At 42.9% G+C, this 26,161-nt stretch overlaps 1 protein-coding gene across 1 annotated transcript in view; it reads left to right on the forward strand.

The window, feature by feature from the left end:
* The window catches only part of LOC139655949 (titin-like), a 225,562-nt gene that overhangs the window by 91,031 nt on the left and 108,370 nt on the right, over positions 1 to 26,161 (forward strand). The window contains 31 exon segments of the mRNA XM_071533376.1: positions 515 to 654; positions 921 to 1,047; positions 1,863 to 2,005; positions 3,871 to 3,994; positions 5,159 to 5,425; positions 5,960 to 6,057; positions 6,314 to 6,482; positions 7,042 to 7,311; positions 8,246 to 8,512; positions 8,612 to 8,890; positions 10,156 to 10,564; positions 11,231 to 11,355; positions 11,445 to 11,711; positions 12,477 to 12,746; positions 13,468 to 13,767; positions 14,663 to 14,965; positions 15,621 to 15,808; positions 16,353 to 16,467; positions 16,754 to 17,041; positions 17,138 to 17,289; positions 17,411 to 17,558; positions 18,305 to 18,482; positions 19,113 to 19,234; positions 19,916 to 20,203; positions 20,988 to 21,284; positions 22,149 to 22,335; positions 23,268 to 23,383; positions 23,545 to 23,844; positions 24,275 to 24,574; positions 25,408 to 25,513; positions 25,955 to 26,151. Coding sequence (XP_071389477.1) covers positions 515 to 654; positions 921 to 1,047; positions 1,863 to 2,005; positions 3,871 to 3,994; positions 5,159 to 5,425; positions 5,960 to 6,057; positions 6,314 to 6,482; positions 7,042 to 7,311; positions 8,246 to 8,512; positions 8,612 to 8,890; positions 10,156 to 10,564; positions 11,231 to 11,355; positions 11,445 to 11,711; positions 12,477 to 12,746; positions 13,468 to 13,767; positions 14,663 to 14,965; positions 15,621 to 15,808; positions 16,353 to 16,467; positions 16,754 to 17,041; positions 17,138 to 17,289; positions 17,411 to 17,558; positions 18,305 to 18,482; positions 19,113 to 19,234; positions 19,916 to 20,203; positions 20,988 to 21,284; positions 22,149 to 22,335; positions 23,268 to 23,383; positions 23,545 to 23,844; positions 24,275 to 24,574; positions 25,408 to 25,513; positions 25,955 to 26,151 — 6,540 coding nt within the window.

Raw genomic sequence — 26,161 nt, forward strand, 5'->3', positions numbered from 1 at the left:
TTTTCAGTAGAATAGGTTTGGCTCTAGCTCCGCCTCTGAATTGGTCAAAAGTTTTCAGATTTGGCGCACACATGGCAAACTGCGTTAAGCAGTTAACCAAACGGTTTCGTCGAATTTCGGCCACAGGGGGGCGCTATTGCGTGCGGAGAAACTTAAACGGTCCTCCCGGCCGTCCCGTTTGACCTAGACACTTGAAATTTGGTATATAGCTGTCATTTGGTCTGCTGAACAAATTTCAAATTGGGACCCATAAGGTCCGTCTGGGTCGATTTTCCGCCATCTTGGAAATTTTGAAAAACCTTTGACAATCTTCTTCTCTGGAACCGCAAGTCCAAATGACACCAAATGGTATGCGTGGTCCAGGGACATGCCCGACCAAAAATACCATTTTTTGGAACGATCGGGTAAACGGCGGTCGCTGTACCGGGTGGTCGCCGTACTGGGCGGTCGCGCGCTGTGAATACCTGGCGAGGCTGCCTGCAGCTTTAATCTTTTCTTTGTTTCCCCCCCGCAGCGCGCGACATCAAGGTCGTGCGTCCGCTGTACAGTGTGGAGGTGACCGAGACCGAGACCGCCAAGTTTGAGACGGAGATTTCTGAGGAGGACGTCCACGGTAACTGGAAACTGAAAGGAGAAGCTCTGCACCAGTCTCCTGTGAGTTTTTCTCTGTTTAAATATAATGTGTAACCAAATGGAGGCATGGACAGTAGAGAACAACAGACACCGCACCCTGATATTTGCCACTAATCCTTCTGAGGTGGAACGACATAGAAACACAGAGACAACATGTCGAAACACATCAAGCTATTTCATGAAGAAAAAGTTCACTGTATGAGATGAAATCCTGGGAAAACGTTTCCTTCAAAAACTCTCCAAAGTTTTGGATTCAGTTTTCCAACATGTGTCTTGTTTCCCTGCAGGATGTGGAGATCAAGGAGGAGGGAACCAGACACATGCTGATCCTCTACAACGTGCGTATGGACATGGCCGGAGGCGTCGACTTCTCGGCGGCGAACGCCAAATCCAACGCCCAGCTCAGAGTGAAGGGTGAGAGCTTTCTGTCTGAGCTGTTCACGGTGTCAGGCTTTGGTTGAATGTAACGATATGTGTAGAAATGGCTTACTTTTATTTAAGGCTGTGGTCGGGTGAGAGCGTATCTCCAAAATGTAAACTTTTTAGGAACCAAGAAAAACAGCCGCACATTTTTCAGTTTATCCAAGAGGATTTGAAAGGTTTTCATAAGCCCGAGTGTCATAAAACTTTCTCAACCCACAGAGAACCATCTAATCCTTCACTTTAAGTTAAAATATGAAAAGCACGAAAACTGGAGTGAGGAGGTTTTCATCTGACAATGACAATAAGTAAAAAGTACTGTATATTCTTTCCTATGACTTTTGATTTTCTTTAATGATGCACTATACTTTACAACTACTATACTTTACTTTACAACTTGTATGGTCTGCTCTGAGAAATATTTTGAAATCGCTCTGGTTTCTTATCAAATTTCTTCTGTTACGGCTGAAGTTGTGCCTCACAGTGCAGTCTGCCTCTGTGAGCCTTCAGCCAATCTGCTCCTGTGGTTATTTTGGAAGCCTGAGGCCTTATCTAGAGTGGCTGCTCACTGATTGGTGGAGCAGGAAGATGCCTGTAAACCTCTCTGCTCACCAAATACCTCTGAAGAGCCTCTTAACACGCAGCAGACCCAGCCAGCCGAACCCCACCTGCTGCCCCGGGCCTGCTGGACGTCTGCCGGCTGGATGGTAGTCAGGGTCTGATGGAGCTAACCATGTCTTCTTCTACTTCTACTTCTTCTTCTTCTTCTTCTTCTTCTTCTTCTTCTTCTTCTTCTTCTTCACCCTCAGCCCGCAGCATCAGCCTGCTCCGGCCTCTGAAGGACGTGACGGTGACGGCCGGGGAGACGGCCACCTTCGAGTGCGAGCTGTCGTACGAAGGCATCGTGGTGGAGTGGTTCCTGGGAGGGAAGAAGATGGAAGCGAGTGACAGGGTGAGTCCCACACAGGCGAGCTCAACTTCAACTTTCTCAAAAACATGATCTGTAGTAAAATGTCTGCACTCGCCTAGTTTGTATTTATGGCTTTAGTCTGCAGAGGAACGCTGAAGAAGGCTGAGGGCTGAAACACATACGCTGCTGTTGCTGTTTATGCTGTAAATTATTACAAATTAAATACAGACTGCATGAGTGCGGACATTTTTCTAAAGTTTGAGTACAACTCAACTCAACTTTCTTTATATAGCACCTTTCATACAAGCATGCAGCCCAAAGTGCTTCACATAGCAAAATGACAACAATAAAACAATAAAATGTTAAAAAATCAATAAATAAGAGTCAATAAAATAAAATAAAAATACAATAAAATAAACACCAGGGATAAAAGTAAAAACCAATGATTAGAACTTAAAAACTAAGGCTATAACATTACTCTAAATTAAAAGACAGATTAAAAAGATAGGTCTTTATTTTCCTTTTAAAAATACAGAGAGAGCTTACCAGTCTGATATCCAGAGGCTGTGAGCTCCACAGTTTAGGGCAGAAAAACAGAAGGCGCTCTACTTTTATGGGACACATGAGGAACAACACAACACATCACATAACACAAAGTGATACAATGGGTTTTTTTTTTTGACCAGTTGGTCAGTTTAGGTTTGTGTTTATTTCACTGAGGTTACTGAAGTGAGATAAGACACTTCATCTATCTTCATCTGTCTGAGGGTTTGGCAGCAGATAACGATCCTCATCCACACATCTAACTAATATCAATACATCAACTAATACTTGATAGATCTATTTCATATTGATGATTCATCTTTCATTGTTTTAATTGTAGGAAATGTAATTTGTAAAGACTGATGCTAACTAGGGCTTCTTCTACATATAAGGGCCTGTGCACAGCAGGTCTCTCTGCTGCAGATAACAGCTGTTCGTCCCAGAAGGCTTTGCATTTCTCAGCCTATTTTTAACAGCGTCAAGAGTCTGAGGCGGCCAGCAGGGCGACAGAGAGGGGAGAGACTGACAGAAAACAGTACAGATCAGATCCATCCAGTACAGATCAGATCCATCCAGAATAACTCCAATTCTCAATAATAACATTTTGCTTCATTTATATATTTGAATTGTGATTCCTTATTGACTGGCTAATAGACAAGTTGCTGTTATTGTCATAGTAGTGAATAATAATCATCATCATAATCACAATAATAATAATAATATAGTTAAAAAATGTTAAATAATAGTTTAAAAAATGCCTTCTTACAAATTCAAATAAAAAAAGGGCTTTATTGGCACAAATCAAGAAATGATTGTTGCCAAAGTATATTGTGATATCACATAAAAATAAAGAAATACAATGTTAAAATACATGATGATAATAATAATAATAATAATAATAATAATAATAATAATAATAATAATAATAATAACTTTATTTATATAGCACCTTTAAAAACAGAGTTTACAAAGTGCTTTGACAGACAAAATAAAAGCAGAATACTCAAATTATGAATTTAAAAGGCAATAAAACAATAATAAACAGGGATTAAATTCATAGGAAGACAGAGGTGGAAAAGAGCAAACGTTCAAGTAAATAGCGGTATAATCGTAGGATGAAAACCAAAATAAATAAAATACTAGAATAAAATTAAGATAGAGTTAAGACGTAAAAAGACAATAAAAAGCGGATAAAAGATAGAAAGACGATAACATTTACAGTGTTCCAGTACCAACAGTATTTACAGAAACTCATTTGGATACAGAAGATACTTAATAAAACGTCCCACACACCTCGTTCAGCAGCATGCAGAGCGGAGTGTTTTCCTGTGTTCACACTGAGCTCATGAGCTTTACCTGTCCAGGTGAAAACTCGAGCCGACGGCAGAATTCACGCTCTGACCATCAGAGACGTCAAGCTGTCGGAGGCCGGAGAGGTCAAACTCACCGCCAAGGACTTCCAGACCCAGGCTCAGCTCATCGTCGGAGGTGACACACACACACACACACACACACACACACACACACACACACACACACACACACACACACACACACACACACACACACACATTTGAATGATTTATTTATGTCCACATAAATACAAGCATACAAAGGACATAAACATTATGAATACAGTCAGATATTAGGAGTAGGGCAGGGCAATATATCAATATTATATCAATATCATGATATGAGACTAGATATCGTCTTAGATGTTGGATATGGTAATATGGTGATATGGCATAAGTGTGTTTTCCTGGTTTTAAAGGCTGCATTACAGTAAAGTGATGTCATTTCCTGAACTTACCAGACTGTTCTAGCTGTTCTATTATTTGCCTTTACCCACTTAGTCATTATATCCACATTGCTGATGATTATTTATCAAAAATCTCATTGTGTAAATATTTTGTGAAAGCACCAATAGTCATCCCTACAATATTGTCACAATATCGATATCGAGGTATTTGGTTAAAAATATTGTGATATTTGATTTTGTCCATATCGCCCAGCCCTGCTTACAACTGAACACTTAGCCCACTGTGTAGAAAATACCGAGATATATATCGTGTATCGCTATTCAGCCTAAAAATACCGAGATATGATTTTTGGTCCATATCACCCAGCCCTAATTAGGAGTCAGTCAGTTACATAATAAGTGTCTAATTGGCACTGTTGCAAACACACAGGATGATAAGGTAACACTTTACAATAAGGGTCACTAAGTTAAGAGTTAGTTAAGTTAACTAACCCTTAATTAACAGTTAACTCATGTGTAATTTACTAATGGTGTTCATGTTAACTAAGGTATTAATTTATACATTATTTAATAGTTTGTAAAGATGACTTAAATAATATATAAATTAATACCTTAGTTAACATGAACACCATTAGTAAATGATTACCAGACACATTAGTTAACTGTTAATTAAGGGTTAGTTAATGCTTATTAAGCATTAACTAACACAGTACAACTTCTTAAATAAAAACACAGGTTCATTACATGGTTATGGAGACAAACACAGATCGGTCAACATGTCATGGATATATTTAAAAAATGTGCTTCCTACTAAAGACATTTGTGGATGAATGAGTTAATGAGGAGGTGAACACATGATGAAACGTCTCTAACCGTCCTGTGGTCCTGAGCAGAGCCGCCGGTGGAGTTCACCAAGCCTCTGGAGGACCAGACGGTGGAGGAGGAGGCCACCGCCACGCTGGAGTGTGAAGTCTCCAGAGAGAAGGCCGAGGTGCGCTGGTTCAGAGAGGGACAGGAGATCCGCAAGACCAAGAAGTACGACATGATCGTGGAGGGCGTGAAGAGGAAGCTCGTCATCCATGACTGCACCCTGGAGGACGCCAAGACCTACACCTGTGACGCCAAGCAGTTCAAGACCTCCTGCTTCCTGGATGTGCAGCGTAAGGACAAACTCTAACTTTAACCTTTGTTTTATCAGGCATGTCGGTTCAAATCTTTACGCATGAACGCAGCCTGGAACACAGTTAATATGTACTGTATATGTAAACTGTATGGTCTGTAATTAGGGCTGCAACTAACGATTATTTTCATTGTTGATTAATCTATCGATTATTTTCTCGATTAATCGATTAGTTGTTTGGTCTATAAAATGTCAGAAAATGGTGAAAAATGTGGATCAGTGTTTCCCAAAGCCCAAGATGACGTCCTCAAATGTCTTGTTTTGTCCACAACCCAAAGATATTCAGTTTACTGTCATAGAGGAGGAAAGAAACCAGGAAATATTCACATTTAAGAAGCTGGAAGCAGAGAATTTTGACTTATTTTTCTTAAACAATTACTCAAAACGATTAATCGATTATCAAAATAGTTGGCGATTCATTTAATAGTTGACAACTAATCGATTAATCGTTGCAGCTCTATCGGTAATACTGTATGGTAATAATAACCATAATACCACGTCCTTCTGCCCACAGCTCCTTATGTTGAGTTCAGTAAGCCTCTCCATGATGTGGAGGTCGGAGAGAAGGAATCTGCCAAGTTTGAGTGTGAAGTGTCTCGCGAGTCGGCGAAGGTAAGAGCTGAGTGGAGATAAATAAAATTAGATTAGATGAATTAGATAAATCAGATGAGATCAACCCAGCAGCATTGCATTACATGCCGAGGGGAATAAATTAACTAAGAAATCAATAATAAAATGTAGTCAAATCTTTTTTGTTACTCGAGAGATTTGGTTTACAAATGGCAGGACATTAAAAAACAGGTGACACTACTGATGGTGAAATGCACCTCGGTCGTTAACGGTAACATGGCTGTTGTGGTTTTTGCAGGTCCGCTGGTTCAAGGACGGCAACGAGATCAGGAAGGGAAAGAAGTACGAGATCATCGCCAAGGGAGTCCAGCGCGTTCTCATCGTCCACAAGTCGGTGTTCGATGACGAGGCGGAGTATGAATGTGACGCTCGCACCTCCAAGACGTCCGGCATGCTCACCGTTATCGGTGAGGCTGATTTTCACCGATCCTCCCTCAGAACTTTTCTGAAAAGTGCAAAGTGTTGGTGTTCTGCTGAAAAGTTCTCTCACAATGCTTTACAGATGGTTTGGCTTGATCCAAGGGTCATTAAACATTTTGGTAACACTTTTCAATAAGGATACATTAATTAAGGGTTAGTTAATGCTTAATAAGCATTAAATAACCCTTAATTAACAGTTAACTAATGTGTCTGGTAATAATTTACTAATGGTGTTAATGTTAACTAAGGTATTAATTTATACATTATTTAATAGTTTATAAAGATGACTATTAAATAATGTATAAATTAATACCTTAACATGAACACCATTAGTAAATGATTACCAGACACATTAGTTAACTGTTAATTAAGGGTTATTTAATGCTTATTAAGCATTAACTAACCCTTAATTAATGTTCCCTTATTGTAAAGTGTTACCAACATTTTCTACTTGTTCAGCCTTCAGTTGCAGTTAAAAAAAAAGCAAAACTGCAACTCCGAGGTCTCTCCATGACTCATTGCATCTATCGCTGTGTTTTCTCACAGAGGAAGCAGCCAGGTTCACCAAGAACCTGTCGAACGTGGAGGGAACAGAGACGGACAGCGTGAAGATGATCTGTGAAGTGTCCAAGGCCGGCGCCGAGGTCACATGGTACCGGGGAGACGAGGAGCTGCCGGAGGGCGGCAGGTACGAACAGATCACGGACGGAAGGAAGAGGATCCTCATCGTCCAGGACCTGAGGATGGAGGACGCCGGAGAATACAACTGCAGACTGAGTCCCAGCATCAAGACGTCAGCCACACTGAAGCTGAACGGTAAGAACACATGAAAATGTTGAACTGAAGCATCATCCTGCTCACTGAATAAAAGGCCGTTGAAAAACACCTGAAGAATTACGCTTGTGATAATAATTTGCTGTTGAGCAAAGTGTGAAAAAGCGTATTCTGTCTATATTGTTTAGTTTGAGCTTTATTTAGCATGCTTCACGTTGAATTCCCACCTGAAAACTAATATGTACTTGAAAACTAAAATTTACTGTAAGTGCAACAACTGTCTATTTGAAAGTGAACATAACCAAATTCATTACATGATCAGATTCATCATTTCATGGAGATTTCAATTTCAGTTTATTTTTTTGAAAAGGGACAATTTACATTAATCAACATTCAAACAAATGTAAAAGTACCCGAGTTAGCCAAAGAATAGTTTTCATCGGCAGTCCCTTTGCCTGATGTTGTCAGGCATCCTAGAATAATATAACATATGATAGTTAAAAGCATCATTGTGATAAAAAGCATAAACAATACAGTTTAACAACATGAGCGGACAAAATCCAATAGTAGATGGTACAGGTGCAGTGTGAGGACAGTCATGTTAAAGGTGGATAAAAACAGCTTCAGTGTTGACATTGTTGGTTCTCAATAAGCCGTTTCTTAACGTTACACTTTAATGAATAATAGGATTGGGACTCTCTGAATTCCATTGATGTGATGCTCTGGAGGAGAAGACGGCCTGTTTTTCTGAGTGGGATGGTGCCGTCCCCCCTAGCTGCTCCTCCACTAGCTCTTATCTGTTTGAGGTAGATCTGAAGTTGATGAAGCCAGACAAAGGAGGAGATGCATAAGAGATTTGTTTCCTACAAGTTCTAGGGGACCGAATACCCAAATCACCTGCTTTTGTTCCCCCCCAAAAGTTTCCTATCATGAAGCAGAATAACCGCTCAGCTTTCCCCCTCCTCCTCCTCCTCAGAGCTGGCTGCTGAGTTCATCGCCCGGCCCCAGAGCCAGGAGGTGGTGGAGGGGGAGAAGGCCGAGTTCGTCTGCTCCGTCTCCAAAGACACCTACGAGGTCAAGTGGTTCAGAGGCGACAAGGAAGTCGAGTCGGGAGACAAGTACGCTATTGTCAGCGAAGGAAAGAGAAGAGCTCTTATTGTGAAAAGCTGTGAGATGAAGGATGAGGGAGGCTACGTTGCCCACATCGGCAGCGTCAAAGCCTCCGCCGATCTGTATGTGATTGGTGAGCAACTCTTTTCTTTTTTTCTCGCTTATTATCACACTAACTTTCATAGTGTGTGTGTTTGGATTTAATATGCGTCTTGTTTCTGTCTCATTCCAGAGAAATTGAGGATCATCACACCCATTAAAGACACGGAGGTGAAGGAAGGAAGTGAGATCGTGTTCAACTGTGAAGTGAACTCAGAGGGAGCCAAGGCCAAGTGGCTGAAGAACGAGGAGACCATGTTCGAGAGCAGCAAGTACCTCATGCTGCAGAGAGACAACATCTTCTCCCTGAGGATCAGAGACGCCCAGAAGGGAGACGAGGCAAACTACAGCATCAACCTGACCAATCAGAGAGGAGAACACGCCAAGTGCACTGCCAGCGCTAAAGTAGCCGGTAAATAAACTGAGACTGGAGGTTAGGTGACAGCATGTCCCTCCCAAATGTGTTAAGATTAAATGGCGGTTCGATTTTAAATGCATTTCAGGATTATAGTTCAATAATATAGATCAGCGGTTCTCAACGTGGGGTCCGGGGACCACTGGGGGTCCTTGATGAGGGGGTTCCAGGGGGTCCCCAGCAAACTGATGAATTGTTAAACTTCATTATTATTTAATTCGCAAGAAGTTAACACAATTAGAGAATGTAGAAGAATGAATATTCTGATCATAGTTTCTCTGTTATCTCTCTACCTGCAATACAGACAGTCATGGAGTTCTGGATCAAAATCATATCTAACAATAATATTCTCAGATTTACGTCCGAGAGACAAAATTTCATCAAATGGGGGTCCATGGTTGTAATATGTACTAAACGTTACGTTTACATGCTGTGGACACAAATTATGTGAAAATAACTTTTCTCCACCACAAATTGAAATACGTTCCAAAGAATGGCGGTTAACGGTTAAGCGTAGGCAAGTAAAAGGTTTATTAAGGTTAAGGTTTATGTTAAGGTTTATGTTAAGGTTTATGTTAAGGTTTATGTTAAGGTTTATGTTAAGGTTTATGTTAAGGTTTATGTAAACGCTGGGAATTGAACCCTGGTCGCTGGGATCAAAGGCAAACTCCTCCGCCCATCCACCACCCGACCACATCATCCTCACATTCTATAATAATAATAATAATATTAAACTTTATTTGTACAGCACCTTTCATACATGAAATGCAGCTCAAAGTGCTTTACAACAAAGAAATCACATGCACCAAGTGCTTCACATAGAACTTGATAATAATAGTGAAAATAAGATAAAGATGAGAATAGAATACATAGAATGCATCTTCACATGAAAATAGACATAGAATGAGCATAAAAACAGGGATAGAATGCCATAATTAATGTAAAATAAGATGGAGAATAAAACCCACTTGATGATAATAATAGTAAAAATAAGTTAAAAGGTATTAAAGTTAAAAAATAGAGTACATAGAATGCATAAAATCAAGTAAAATACAACATTTTAAAAGAAGTGCAGCATAAGTGTGAAGCAAAGTGCAGAAAAGAGTTTGAGGCCTGGATCAGAGAGTCAGAGCGAGTTAAAGGCTAAAGTGAAGAGAGAAGTTTTTATCTTTCTTTTAAAAATTCTACTGCTCTACTTCAGTGTGACGCTACGATAAACTCACGATAAACTTCTGCTATTTTGCTTCGTGACCCCCCCGCAGAGGAGAAACTGAGGTTCCTGGACCCCATCGAGGACGTGGAGACCCAGGAGAAGAAGACCATCAGCTTCTCCTGCAAGGTGAACCGGCCGGAGGTCACGGTCCGGTGGATGAAGGCCGGCCAGGAGCTGACGCTCAGCAAGCGGGTGGTGTACCGGGCGGACGGGCTCCGGCACACCCTGACCGTGAAGGACTGCGTCATGGACGACGAGGGCGAGTACGCCGCCGTGGTCGGAGACGACAAGTGCGCGGCCGAGCTGATCATCAGCGAGGCGCCCACGGACTTCACGGCTCAGCTCAGAGACCAGACCGTCACCGAGTTCGAGGACGCCGAGTTCACCTGCAAGCTGAGCAAGGAGAAGGCTGCGGTCAAATGGTACAGAAACGGACGTGAGATCAGAGAAGGACCGAGGTGAGCGGGAGAATAAACTGTGGGCTTGATATTGGTTTAAATTGTTGTTTGGGTTTATCTGATAAAGCTGGACTCCACAAGCCAAACAAACTGCAGCTGCATAGAGTAGTAAGTCAATCAAAAGTTTTTAATATGGGGCCTTTTTATACATTTTATTGAACATAGGGACTTGGGGAATTTCTTAGTTGAGCCAGAACATGAATAGAAGTGGGGGGGGGGGGAAAGCCTGCAAGGTGACTGTTTGTTTATGCATTTTGACCAATGGTTACCCGTATAGAATAAGAGAAACTTTTGTTTTACGTCTTTTGGTTGTCTTTGTGTATTTGTTTGTTTGCATTCCTTGTGCGTATCACTCTGACTGTGCCTTTCCAGGACTATGCTTGGTGTGTGTGTGTGTGTGTGTGTGTGTGTGTGTGTGTGTGTGTGTGTAGGTGTATGGATGTGCTATGTGTATTGTTTTTTTCCTTTTTCCCTTGTCTCCACATGTGCAATGTGTTGTTGTGCTGTCCATTGTTTTTTGTTATTATTGAAAAAAATCAATAAACATATGGGGGGAAAAAAAGAGTTCCTGTAAAAAAAAAAAAAAAAGTTTAAAATTACAGATAATCAATTCTGTAAAAGCTCTTGTATGCACTTTTAAACTTTTTTGTCTTGTGTTTGTTGCAGATATCATATGGAAAAGGACGGGAAGACATGTAGACTGATCGTTAAGGAGTGCAGACCTGATGATGAGTGTGAGTACGCCTGCGGTGTGGACGAGAGGAGGACCAGAGCCAGGCTCTTCGTTGAAGGTCAGTTATTCATTTCACTCCGGTGCCATTTCACAACCAGTAAGGTCAGGATTTCTCTTTTGAATCCTAAAGCTTTGTGTTTTATTCAGAGACCCCAGTGGAGATCGTCAGACCGCCACAGGACGTGTTCGAGCCTCCGGGCTCAGACATCGTGTTTGAGGTGGAGCTCAACAAGGACAGAGTGGAAGTGAAGTGGATGAGGAACAACATGATAATTGTCCAGGGAGACAAATACCAGATGATCAGCGAGGGCAAAGTCCACAGACTGCAGGTCTGTGAGATCAGGCCCCGCGACCAGGGAGAGTACAGGATCGTGGCCAAAGACAAAGACGCCAAGGCCAAGCTGGAACTGGCAGGTGAGTCGACACCGCCGTGACATCACACCGACTCCCTGTGTGATCGCTGAATGAAGTTTTAAAGGAAAAAATCCACCCTAAAACACTTAAACACTGTTATAGAACTAACAGCTAATGGTACTTTGAATTTCTGGGACCATTTAGTTTGTTGTGTTTTTCTTCTTGGTGGATAAACGGCCAATCACAGACGAGGTGACGTCACCTCCAGATGTTTCCAGAAGCTCTAGTGGAGTTTGATATGAGAAAATGTTTCAGGATGTAAAACCTCAGTGGTAAACGTCAGGTTTTGGTGTCAGTCCCTCAGAATCAAAGAGCGAGGGCTTCTTCTTTCTAGAGCCGCCATTTTGCACCAAGAGACGTTCAACAATCATACAGGGAGAGATCCATCAGAGAAGAGGAGAGAGACCAGTTTCTCCACCACAGGAGCAGGAGAGAGACCAGCATGCAATGCAACAGAGAGACATATTGTGTTTTGAGTAATATATAACAGTATGAGATATATAACAGTGTAAGAGTAGCCAAGGGTGGAATTTTCCTTTAGTAAAATGTCCATTTTTAAATTAATAATACACACAAGGAAGTAAGAGGTTGGCTAGATGGATGGACAGAGGAATGAATGGGCCGAATTATAGAATTGAGGGTCTTAATGGATGAATAAATGGTCAAAGTATGGACTGAATGAATGAATGAATGAATGAATGAATGAATGAACTGAAAACCCCGACACAGACATTCGTACTTAACCTTCTCTCATCTCATTTGCAGCCGTTCCAAAGATCAAGACCACAGACCAGAACCTGGTGACGGACGCCGGGAAGCCGTTCGTGATGAGCGTCCCGTACGACGCCTACCCCCGGGCCGACGCCGAGTGGTTCTTCCAGGGAACCGGTCTGCCCGTCCAGAACGTAGACACCTCCGCCGACAAGACCGAGTACCGGCTGAAGAGCCCCACCAAGGAGGACCAGGGCCGCTACAAGGTGGTCATCAAGAACAAACATGGAGAGGGAGAGGCTTTCATCAACCTGGATGTCATCGGTGAGTCTGGTGATTAAATGAATGGGTAACACTTTACAATAAGGGTCACTAAGTTAAGGGTTAGTTAATGCTTAAGAAGCATTAACTAACCCTTAATTAACAGTTAACTAATGTGTAATTTACAAATGGTGTTCATGTTAACTAAGGTATTAATTTATATATTATTTAATAGTTTATAAAGATGACTATTAAATAATGTATAAATTAATACCTTAGTTAACATGAACACCATTAGTAAATGATTACCAGACACATTAGTTAACTCTTAATTAAGGGTTAGTTAATGCTTATTAAGCATGGTCTGGTTGATTGTCTAATTGGCTTTATTAGATAGTTGATTGAAACGCATAATGAGATGCTGACAAATACAATGCACCAACTAATAGATTGTTGCCTTGTTAATTTGTTGTTTACCTTGTTGATGTTGCTAATTGAAATGTTTGTGGTTGTTAGATTTGTTTGTTTGTTTATTAAGATCCCCATTAGCTCACGCCATGATGTCAGCTAGTCTTCCTGGGGTCCGACACACAAAACACACATTTTAACAAACAATTATATACATTATATACATTCAGACAACACATTACTTACAAAGATCCATCATCCAACTGTCCAACTAGAGTCCAGATGGAACAGTTATCTCATAGACTAAATAAATATCAAAGATGCCTGTGGACAAAAGATGTCAAAAGTCTCTAAACGTCGTGTCTGTGGTTCCCAGACGTCCCGGGACCCGTCAAGAACCTGAGAGTGGTCGACACCGCCGACGGCGAGGTGAGCTTGGCGTGGGAGGAGCCGGAGAGCGACGGAGGAAGCAAGATCATCGCCTACGTGGTGGAGAGACGCGACATCAAGCGTAAGACCTGGACGCTCGCCACCGACCGCGGCGACAGCCCGGAGTACTGCGTCAGCGGCCTGCAGAAAGACTCCCTGTACCTGTTCAGAGTCTGCGCCCGCAACCGGGTGGGCAGCGGACCCACCGTGACCACCGACGAGGCCGTCCAGGCCAAGAACAAGTTCGGTAAGCAAAGCCCAAAGCTCTTCACTTAACATCTACCTTCTTCAGCACGGTACCTTCTGCAGCATTTCCATACTGTCTCCATGCTTAATGTAACACCCAACCAGACTCAGCCAGAGGTGGTAGCAGTACACAAATTCCCTACTCAAGTAAAAGTACAAATACTCATTTAAAAATATACTCTGGTAGAAGTTGAAGTACCGTTTCAAATCCTTTACTCAAGTCAAAGTATAAAAGTACGTGGTCTTAAATTTACTTAAAGTATCAAAGTAAAAGTCGTTCTCTAAAAAAGTCATTTCTAATGTTCTAAACTGGTTTTCTGTTGAGCGTTCCTCTGAATCCCAGATGAGAAAGAGTCTGCAGCTCAGATCAGGAACCTGAACCCTAGCAGCTGAATTCACTAACGTTAATGCTCTCTCTTGTTGCTTCTCTCTCTTGTTGCTTCTCTCTCTCTCTCCCTTTCCCTAATTTTTGGTGTCTCTTTGCTGAACAAGCAGCCGATCACATCTGGCTCTTGATCAGCTGCTTCCGGGATAGAAGCCGTCTGACGCTGAAAATATTTTTTTTTTAGAAAATCAGTTGATGATTTCCCGAGAGTAACGAGTCTGTTTTGAAAATGTAGAGAGTAGAAAGTACAGATGTTTCTTTTGAAATGTAGTGAGTAAAAGTAAAAAGTCTTCAGTGAAAGAAAAACTTAGTAAAGTACAGATACTTGAAAATCTTACTTAAGTACAGTAATGAAGTATTTTTACTTTGTTCCATCCCACCTCTGGACTCAGCTGGGTGATTTATGATTTAGTGTAACTGTATGATTGTATAGTTTTCTCATTAAATTATCAGAGATTACTTGGAATGTGAATCCAAATGAATCCTGGGTGCGCTTGCTTTCTCCCCTCAGACGTGCCTGACGCACCGGAGAACGTCAAGGTCGGCGTGGTGAACAGGTTCGGCGCGACCGTCCACTGGGAGCCTCCCAAGTTCGACGGCGGCTCAGAGATCACCGCCTACATCATCGAGCTCCGTGATAGGACGTCCGTGAAGTGGGAGGCGGCCATGGTCTGCGGCGCCAACGACCGCTCCGCCTCTCTGAACGACGTGGTGGAGAACAAGGAGTACATCTTCAGAGTCCGGGCGGAGAACAAGGCCGGCATCGGCAGGCCCAGCGCCGCCACCGAGCCCGTCAAGATCATGGATCCCATCGGTGAGCGAGGAGCTAGATTTAAATCACTGGTAACACTTTACAATAAGGGTCACTAAGTTAAGGGTTAGTTCATGCTTAATAAGCATTAACTAACCCTTAATTAACAGTTAACTAATGTGTCTGGTAATCATTTACTAATGGTGTTCATGTTAAGTAAGGTATTAATTTATACATTATTGAATAGTCATCTTTATAAACTATTAAATAATGTATAAATTAATACCTTAGTTAACATGAACACCATTAGTAAATTACACATTAGTTAACTGTTAATTAAGGGTTAGTTAATGCTTAATAAGCATTAACTTAGTGACCCTTTTTGTAAAGTGTTACCAAATTACTCTTAATATTTGATTGATTGTCAATAACATGACAGGCAGCCACAGATAAATCTGATAATGAAGTCATAGTCCTTCTCCTGGATCCAAGCCAATCTGACCATATGGGAAAGTCTTTTGAAAATTGACTTGAACAATGATAAAATGGAAAAATGAATACATTTAGATAAAGCGATAGTGATGCATTTTATGTTTATGGAAGCAACAACAGAGGAAAAAAACTAAAAAGTTAGAAGAAATTGGAAGTTTGAGCCCGGCTTTGCAGATTGTTTGTATGTTTTGAAGCCTGAATACATGTGTGTGTGTTGTGATTGCAGAGAGGCCGAGCCCGCCTCTGAACCTGAACTTCAGCGACCAGACCAACGCGGGGGTCACTCTGACCTGGGAGACGCCCGCCAGCAACGGCGGCAGCATGATCACCGGCTACATCATCGAGAAGTGTGACGACGGCATCTACAAGTGGCTCCGCTGCAACGCCAGACTGTGCCAGGACCTGTCCTACAGGGTACTGCCTCCACACACCTCCAGTTCAATAAGCTGATCCTTCATGCTGTAACAGTCTCTTCTGAGTAATAAACCATCGTGATAATGGCTGCCTTACATTTTGAGAAAGCTATTATCCATTTCGATCGTCTTAATTTTTCTAGGTAGAATAAAATAGAATAGAATAGAAAGTCTTTAATATCATTGTACAGAATACAACGAAATTCGGAGCGCTACTCCTGATCAGTGCAATGAGAAGACACAGGGAAACAAAACAGAAACAAAACAACCTCAGCAAACAAACATCCACAGCCAACAACACAGGTTCTAAAATAATAAGTAAAATAAATAAATGTAATTTTGCACTAGAATAAGTGTACTTGTTGCACTAGAATAAATGTAATTATTGCACTAGATCCAGTAGGTTGCCCTAGAAAGACTTCATAAATGGGTTACCATTTATGAAGAAGATCTCAGTTTTGGCTTTTTATCTTTTAACTGTGAGCGCTCACTCCATCATACTGAGTAGACTGGTGACCATTATTATTATTATTGTGTGTGTGCAGGTGTCCGGTCTGAAGTCTGGGCAGAAGTACTTCTACAGAGTTTGTGCTGAGAACGCTGCCGGTGTCTCAGATCCAGCTGAGCAGGTTGGACCCCTGCTGGCCGACGACCCCCACGGTACAGAACCAACAATAGAACCAACAATAGAACCAACAATAGAACCAACAGTAGAACCAACAGTAGAAGCAGGACCAAGACATGTACAGTTGAGAGTTTTTCTCAGAACAGAGATCCACCATTTAAGCATTAGGCATTGATAAATCCATGTTTGTTATGTCCAGTGAGTTACACAGGGTCTCAAATCAAAAGTACAGTAAAGACGACAATCAATGAGCTAGATTTATTTTTACCACTCTCTAAATAAATTACAGCAAAATTAAAAACCATTTTTTTCTCTCCCCAGTCGGTCCCACCTTGGACCTGAGTGCGTTCAGGAACGGCCTGGAGGTGATCGTTCCTCAGCCTCTCACCATCCGAGTCCCCATCTCCGGATACCCGACCCCCACCGCCAAGTGGACCTTCGGAGACAAGGAGCTGGTCGCCGGGGACGACCGCGTCTCCATGGTGACCAAGCCCGCGTACACAGAGCTGACCGTCACCCCCAGCGTTCGCCCGGACAAAGGCACCTACACCCTGCACCTGGAGAACGACGTCACCTCCGCCTTCGGGGAGATCGAAGTCAACGTCATTGGTAGGAGCGCTTCCAGGGTCTCGCATCTCAAATTTCTATTATTTCTATCTTGTTAGTTAGTCCAGTAGAATGATTGTGATTTTTTTTTTTCCTCAGCATCCCCAAGTGCTCCTAAGGACTTCAAGGCTGCCGAGGTGACCAGACGCCACGTCCACCTGATGTGGGAGGCTCCGGAGCACGACGGAGGAAGTCCGGTGACCCACTACCAGATCGAGAAGAGGGAAGTGTCCCGCAAGACCTGGGTCAAGGTACATGCTCAAGCCTTAACGGTTCCAGTGATATACACATGCAGATATTTGATTGACAGCAGCAAGATGCACTCTCTCTGCTGTAGCTTCCCTCTTAATTCTGTTGCGGTACCGGTTCCAGGTTGCCACCGACGTTCTGGACCTGGAGCACACAGTGACCGACGTGATGGAGGGGAAGGAGTATCTGTTCAGTGTCTCTGCCTGCAACAAGTGCGGACCTGGAGAGCCGGCTTACATCGACGAGCCGGTCAACGTCTCCTCTCCTGCCAGTGAGTCTTTCTATCAGTCTGACTGCAGGCTGAGAGGCAGGGGCTCAACTCAGACTGAAGCACTTCTGCAGACTTATTTATTTATTTATGGTTTATTTGATAGGGACAGATACAATATACATAGACAAACTGAGAGCAGCTATCCGATGCAAGTGTCATAGTGTTTATAGCGGATGCTAATTTGCAACACCTGTCCCTAGAAGGGCTTTTGTGAGAATAAGAGATTAAAACAGTGAGGTAAAAAGAAGGTAAACCAACTACAGCAAGAGCAATACAATAGAGCACGAGGTAAAAAAAAAAAAAAAAAGGAGAGGAAGGAGGAAAAAAACAGGTAAACTGAGTACAACAAGATACCACTTTACAAGACTTTATCATTAGCTAACATCACTTCATGGACGGCACTGGAGCTGAAAAGTGAAAGTTGATGAAAAATTGTTAAATTAGTCAGTACTCATATTGTCATGTGAAAACCTCGTAGTTTTGGTGATTTTCATGTTTGAACTTCAGTTGAAGGATTACATGCTTCTCTTGGAGTTGAGAAAATTCTCGGACCTCTCGGGCTTATGAAACCCGTTCAAAACCAATTGGATAAACTCCGAAATGCATGGTGGTCAAGCTAAAAACAAGGCTGTTTCTCTTAGTTCCTGAAAAGCTGACATGTTTGAGATAGAAGGATTTCACCTGACAGTGATGCTAGATCGTGATAAGACCCCAGAGGTTCACCTGTGTGGCGTTCTGCTCCCCAGCTGTGCCCGATCCTCCTGAGAACCTGAAGTGGAGGGACAAGAGCGCCAAGGGCATCTTCCTGTCCTGGGAGCCGCCCAAGTACGACGGCGGCTCCAACATCAAGGGCTACGTGGTCGACAAGTGCCAGCGCGGGACAGACAAGTGGGAACCCTGCGGAGACCCCATCCCCGAGCTGAAGTAAGAAGCTTCTCCATAACACTTCATCTTAAATCTTTGCAGTGATAATGATATTTACGGTTCACAGTTGGAGCACCAAAAACTCTCTAAGACCAGATCCTCGTATTCTGACTCTGACAGTATTTAAACTCTCGCTCTTGTGACATTAGTAGGTTTTTGCAGATTTGGGCTCTCAGCGAGTCACATTCACTTTAAGAGAAGCCCTTGCCTTTAATTTTGAGAAACTGATAATTCTAAAGGCCTGAAGAGAGAGATAGCATAAATCAAATAGGCCTAACAGTACTTATGCCATGTTTTCTCCATGGCAGCCATTGTAGTAGAAAAGAACGTACTTTGCAGGACAGAATCCTGGAGATGTTGGGAAACGTCTTTTTGGGGAAACTCTGGCCTGCATGTGTAGCTAAGTGAGATCTTTGGTGCACCAACAAGGCACAATTTTGTGGATTAATCCCCATTAGATATCTCAACTACAAGCCAAACTGCACCACATTTCAGTTGGTTTCTTTTTTACGTTCAAAGGTAAAGCAAATATTACATTCATATTCAAAGAGTCATCCACTATATGATTTATTTCCCTTTATTTTCCTTTGACAGTTGTGTTTAACAGATGTTGTGAATGTGTGCTCCCAGGTTCCAGGTGAGCGGTCTGATTGAGGGCCAGTGGTACGCCTACAGGGTCAGGGCCTTCAACAAGCTGGGAGCCAGCAGACCCTGCAGGGCCACCGATGAGATCCAGGCTGTGGACGCTAAAGGTACGCTGTCCCGGATTAACCCAGACCCCAAAAAAAAGTTTTCAATCACAGCTAAACAACAGCCTTCTCCTCTGGCCATTTGATTTTCATGATAGACATGATAGAACATGTTGTTGTCATGACAACGCTGAATGCAGGGTTCCCATGGGTCTTGAAAATCCTTGAAAGTTTGTGGGTTTGAGAAAAAATAAAATCAATTTAAAGGTTAAATAAAAGGTTTTTGAAAATGACTGATGACCTCGATTCATTATGAAAGTATAACACCCAAATTCATCAATATGCCTCTGGACCTCTGTCGATCCTAGGATCAACACTTCACACTCTAAGGAAAAAACTATGATGGATGTTTGCGCCGATATAACAGCAGTTTTAAATTCAGTGATTTCACTGTGATTTCTTGAATTGACAAGATCGTGAGTAAAGAAATGAGGCCTCGGATGTCTCGTTTTGACCAATATCACGTCTTGCCCCAAAACGTGACAATTTTGAGTCCTTGAAATTCACTAAACAAGACCTTGAAAGTCACGGAAAGGTCCTTGAATTTGTTGTCAAAGTAAGTGTGGGAACCCTGTGAATGATAGAGGCCAGCACTGGACCAGAAATTACACATAGACCCTTTGATCGTGCAGTTCTTCAGTTCATATTCTCTCTTCTGTCTCCCTCCTGTCTGAACTCTAACAGAGGCTCCAGAGATCCAGCTGGACGTCAAGCTGCTGGCCGGACTGACCGCCAGAGCGGGAACCAAGATCGAGCTTCCCGCCGACGTCAAAGGAAAGCCCGACCCCAGAGTGAAGTGGACCAAGGCGGACCTGGTCCTGAGGGCCGACGACCACGTCGCCATCGACACCCAGCCGGGTCACTCCAAGCTCTCCATCACCAACACCACCAGAGGAGACACGGCCACCTACATCATCGAGGCGGTCAACACCTGCGGACGCGCCACGGCCACCGTGGACGTCAACATCCTCGGTACTGAGTCCAGTCTCTTACTCACAGAATACAGTGATGGTTTTAGTAGATGCAGTGAGTTTTGAGGTGCGAGTGATGTTAGGATGTGACCGTGGCAGAGGTGGGGACTTGAACTCGAGTCAGACTTGAGTCACAGTTTGAATTGCTTGAGACTTGACTTGATTCATGAAGAGAAGATTTGAGACTTGACTTGGCTTGGGTTCTGGTGACTTGGGACTTGACATTAATGACATGGACTTGACTTGGACTTGACTCTGTAATCTACATTTAGACTTCGGACTTGACTTGAGACTTGTGCCTCAAGACTTGAGACTGACTTGGGTTCTGGTGACTTGGGACTTGACATTAATGACATGGACTTGACTTGACTTGGGTTCTGGTGACTTGGGACTTGACATTAATGACGTGGACTTGACTTGGACTTGACTCTGTAATCTACATTTAGACTTCGGACTTTACTTGAGACTTGTGCCTCAAGACTTGAGACTGACTTGGGTTCTGGTGACTTGGGACTTGACATTAATGACGTGGACTTGACTTGGACTTGACTTGGTAATCTTCATTTAGACTTGGGACTTGACTTGACACTCGTGCCTCAAGACTTGAGACTGACTTAAGACTCGAGCAAAGTGGACTTGGTCACACCTCTGGATCATGGTGACACAAAAGGCAGGAAATAATTTTAGAAATGCTTTACAATAAGGGTCACTAAGTTAAGGGTTAACTAATGTGTCTGGTAATCATTGTGGGTTGCAGACAGTAATTTTGACGTGTTCCTCTCCAGATAAGCCCGGTCCTCCCGCTGCCTTCGACATCTCTGAAATCACCAACGAGTCGTGCTTCCTGGCCTGGAACCCGCCCAGAGACGACGGCGGCTCTCCCGTCACCAACTACATCGTGGAGAAGCGGCAGATGGACAAAGAGGAGTGGGTGAAGCTGTCGGCCACGGTGAAGCACACCACCTTCAAGGCCTGCAAGCTCACCCCTCTGAAGGAGTACATCTTCAGGGTGAGCGCTGAGAACCAGTACGGCATCGGCGAACCCGCGGAGCACGTGCCAATCGTCGCCAAGTACGCCTTCGGTGAGTCATCGACCGTTATTACATCAGGCCCGACTGGAGAGTTCTTGCTGGTAAAATGTAAAAACTTAAATCTCCAATTGAGGGAAAAAAAAAAAACACACTCTGTCTGCTGGTAAAAAAGTAATTTAAAAAAACCTTTATCAACCAGATGGTCTTCAACAAGATTAGGATACAAATGAACCTCAACACAATATATACACATATGTCTTTCTGTGATTGGATAATTGGTCACAAAGTGGGCATGATGTCACACAGAGCAAAGGTAAGCATGGACATATCTATAACTCCACTCAAGACATTGCCTAACCATAATGCAAATTACAAAAAAAGAACAAAAAACAAAACATAACAGTCTCTAATACGGAAGAGGATTTAAAGTTAGAATTCTGAGATTAAAGTCAGAATTCTTACTTTTTTTTTCAGAATTTTTAGTCTTAGTCTTGACTTTTAAGTCGCACACCTTGTCCTGAGTTTAAAGTCAGAATTCTGAGTTTAAAGTCAGAATTCTGAGTTTAAAGTCAGAACTCCGAGAAAAAAGTAAATTCTGACTTAAATCTCAGAATTTTGACTTTAATCTCAGGACTCAAATACATTTTTCACATGTGGCCCTAATCCTCTTCCGTACTTTAATCTCTACTACAAAGCCTTGGACATTAAATAAATCATAAATATAGTAAATCTTAACAACAAAAGCTAAATGTTAAGAACAAGGAGGAAATCAGTTAGGGGCCCCAGTGTGGATAAATAACAGTTACAGAAAAGTGGAAAAATCAATATTGTTCAAACCAGGAAATTTTAAAAATGGTTTTAGAATACGGTATTTCTCCAGTATTTTATTTTGACCTGACTCTCCGTGTGTTCCAGATCCTCCCGGTCCTCCCAGCAGAGTGACGCCCTCTGACATCGCCAAGGACGCCGTGACCTTGACCTGGTATGAGCCGGACGAGGACGGCGGCAGCCCCATCACCGGATACTGGATCGAGAAGTTTGACCCGGAGAGCGACAAGTGGGTCAGATGCAACAAGCTGCCCATCACAGAGACAACCTTCAGGTAACGCTCGCAGAACGTCTGCGTCCAAAGCAAAAAGACAAAGCCCCGCCTCCAAAAAGGACATTTTGGTGATAAGCGGTTATCGCTTTGGTGCTTTGCATGCAATCACACTGGCCCAACATATATTTCTTCTACCCTCTTATATTTCTAAAAAAAACCAAACGCTGTTGCTTTTTCTGTAAACATAAAACGCATCACTTCCTTTGCAGCAGGATTTTTCCCGGGAAAGAGGAACTCTCTCACTGGTGTTCACAGAATGAATGAATTGATGAATGAATGAATGAATATTTCATTTTCGTGTCTGGTCATTTACATGACCCCTCCCTCATGGAATTATTCAGACACATTAACTAACAACAAACCAAACATTCTGGCATGTTAACCCACCATCATCTAACAGCACAATACATAGATATCATCCAAATATAAATATAAACATAAACAAAAAACATAAACATCATCCAAACATAAACATAAACCTTCCACAAATAACCCTCCAGGAGATATATACAAACCAAACAGGACAGAATCTGCACCTGCATCCATTAGTGCCAAACACTGTATATTTGATCCAGTTCATAAACCAATATAGTTTGCAATCCATATAGAATAGAGTATGAGGAATTTATCTATCATATGTTACTTTTCTCCTCCTATCCCATGCTTTAGAGAGATATTCAGAGAATGCAAACACATTATCAAAAAGGTATTCAATTAAAGCTCCATTCTCAGTACCTATCAAATCTAAATCAGGAACATGAACTTTTTTAAACAAGATTTGTCGTAAATAGAACAGCAAATGCTTTCATGAACTGGCTACAGGTTGAATCACTGGTGTGTGGTAGACAGTAGTACATTTATTTATTTATTTATATGAAAAAGTTGTGAATTGTTGCTTGAAGCTGACTGACCTTGCTGCTGTGTGGCTGCAGGGTGAAGGGCCTCCCCACCAAGAAGAAGTGCAGGTTCCGCGTTCTGGCCGAGAACCTGGCTGGACCCGGAAAACCCAGCGTGGAGACGGATCCCGTCCTCATCAAGGATCCGATCGGTGAGTCACACATCTGTCCGTCAAGTCGTTACTCTGTCCAAAGCTGCAGTTTCATGGCTGCTTTGATGTTGTCCGACAATTACATTTGAGAAAATCAAAGTACAAGCCGCATCAGAGGAGTTCACTGACTTGTTAAATGATTCTAACGAAACCTTCCTCAGATCCTCCATGGGCTCCTGGCAAGCCCTTCGTCAGAGACATCGCCAAGACCTCTGCCTTCCTGACGTGGACCCGGCCCGAGCACGACGGCGGGGCCAAGATCGAGGGCTACATCATCGAGTTCCAGAAGACAGGGAGCGAGGAGTGGATCCGCATCGCCGAGGACGTCCCCCAGACGGAGCACGGCCTGAAGGGCCTGGTGGAGAAGCAGGAGTACTCCTTCAGGGTCAAAGCCGTCAACAAGGCCGGGGAGAGCGAGCCCAGCGATCCCAGCGAGCCCGTCGTCTGCAAGGAGAGACTCTGTAAGATTTTACCTCACTGCTTTGGGTGGAAGTTTCTGAGAGGAGTGCAGCATGTCGGCACTGCTGGGTCAGAACCTCGTATCTCCAAAATGTCAGCTGTTCAGGGGCTCAGAAAAACTGCCTTGTTTTTAGCTTGACAACCATGTGTGTTTGTGCTTATCCAGTGGGCTTCTGAAAGGGTTTCATAAGCTCAACGGCCAAAGAATTTAAAACACAAGTTAAAACCAAATCAAATCTAAACTAGAGTTGCAAGGTTTTCACAACAGCAACGTGTTGACAAACCTGGGTCCCAAGAAGACCAAAACTCCCAGGCTGAAGACATTTAAGATCCCTGCTGTACTTGATAGGAGATAAAGAAATAATATCAACTGACTGTTGACTTGTTGACTGCTGATCACATTCATTCCTCTTCCTTCTTTGCGGCGGGCAGATCCTCCCTCCGCTCCGGAGTGGCTGGACGTGGCGAACATCACCAAGACCAGCGCCGACCTGAAGTGGCAGGCTCCCAGCAGCGACGGAGGCTCCCCCATCACCAACTACGTGGTGGAGAAGCGGGACGTCCGGCGTAAGGCCTGGCAGACCGTGGACACCACCGTGAAGGAGCTGAAGTACACCGTGACCCCGCTGAACGAAGGCTCGCTCTACGTGTTCCGCGTCGCCGCAGAGAACGCCGTGGGGATGGGAGAGTTCTGCGAGCTGGAGGACGCCGTGCTCGCTAAAGACACCTTCAGTGAGTTATCATCCTGTTTTCAGCCATTTTTAGAATCTATTTCTATGTCTAGTGCTCTCTATTTAATTAGACTATGAGCGCTATCACCTGTGTTCTAAAGATTATTGATGCCTGTCTTGTATTTAGTCGACAGTGACGTTTTTCATTCATTCATTCATTTAAACTCGAAGAACCATTGAGGTTGCCCTCATTTACAATGATGTCGAGTTACAGACAAGTTCAAAGTTAAAAATTAATAGGATAAGACAGTTACACATTGAGGCAGGGAGGTTTGTGATCATTTCTATGACACCCATGTCTATAATGCATTATAAACATACTTATAATGTGTTATAATCTGCTCACCAGCTTGTAATGTATTATATCTGCCTAGACCTCAGGAATTTCATTACTTTACTTAAAGCACCCAATGACCACTTAGAGTAACTTATAATCACATTATAATGCATTATAAAATGATTATAATGCATTATAAAATGATTATAATGCATTACAACTATGAGAATTATGATACACTATGATCCTTGCGAAAAAATGTCAGTGAATGACCAGCAATTATGAAGTATTATGATACTTGACCTTATAAGTCATTATAAAATGCTTTATAATGTGTTATGATTATTATTATAAAGCATTATGAATATTTATGAGTGCTTATAACTATAATTATACAGTGCTATAAGCAGATTATAACGCATTATAAGTATGTTTATAATGCATTATAGACATGGGCGTCATAGAAAGTGTAGAAAGTGTGAACCTGAGTGGCTCTGTGAGGTGAAGGGGGATCTGGTGCTGACATGACAGAAAGGTTTCCCTCTGCTCCTCTGCAGCGACTCCTGGACCTCCGTACGCTCTGACTGTGCTGGAGGTCTCCAAGAGACATGTGGAGCTGAAGTGGGAAGCCCCCAAGAGCAACGGTGGAAGACCCATTACCAGGTAAGTCAGCAAACTAACTGTGAAACTGCTGTGGAGACTCGTACGAGAAAATGTACATTATGAAAGAATTTAGACGTAGGATTAGATGTGATGATGCTCGCTGGTCTTCGTCTTACGTCTCCAGCAGCTCCGGACAGGTTCTGGAAATGCCGACACAGTCTCATGAAATTTTGATAGTTCGGTTAAAGCAAGGAAAACAACTTTGGTTAAAGTTAGGGTTGTGCTCAGGCAACCAAACGGTAAAGAACAAAAGAATGGTCAAGGTAAGGTTTTGGACATTGTGTTTTATCTGAAAATGAAAACCGCCCTCCCAGTTGAAAACTTGCATGAGTTGGTAATTGAACCCGGGTCGTCTCCATCGTCTCATTTCATGAAACGCGACACCAGGCTTTTCTAAACCGTCTCTACGAGCTCAAAACGTTTTATTCTTTGTTTCCCCAGGTATGTGATTGAGAAGAAGGAGAAGCTCGGAACCCGCTGGATGAAGTGCTGCAAGACTCCAGACCGGCAGACCCAGTTCAAGGTGACGGACGTGGACGAGGGGACCGAGGTCCAGTTCCAGGTCCGGGCCGAGAACGAGGCCGGAGTCGGAGACCCGAGCGAACCCACTGAGTTCCTGACCATCGAGGACGCCACCAGTGAGTCGCC

This window comes from Centroberyx affinis, unplaced genomic scaffold (genome assembly GCF_046629955.1).
Source record: "Centroberyx affinis isolate AG114_WGS23_722 - 3 ecotype Tasmania unplaced genomic scaffold, CSIRO-AGI_Caff_v1 ptg002362l_1, whole genome shotgun sequence".
In the NCBI taxonomy this organism is placed as follows: domain Eukaryota; kingdom Metazoa; phylum Chordata; class Actinopteri; order Beryciformes; family Berycidae; genus Centroberyx; species Centroberyx affinis.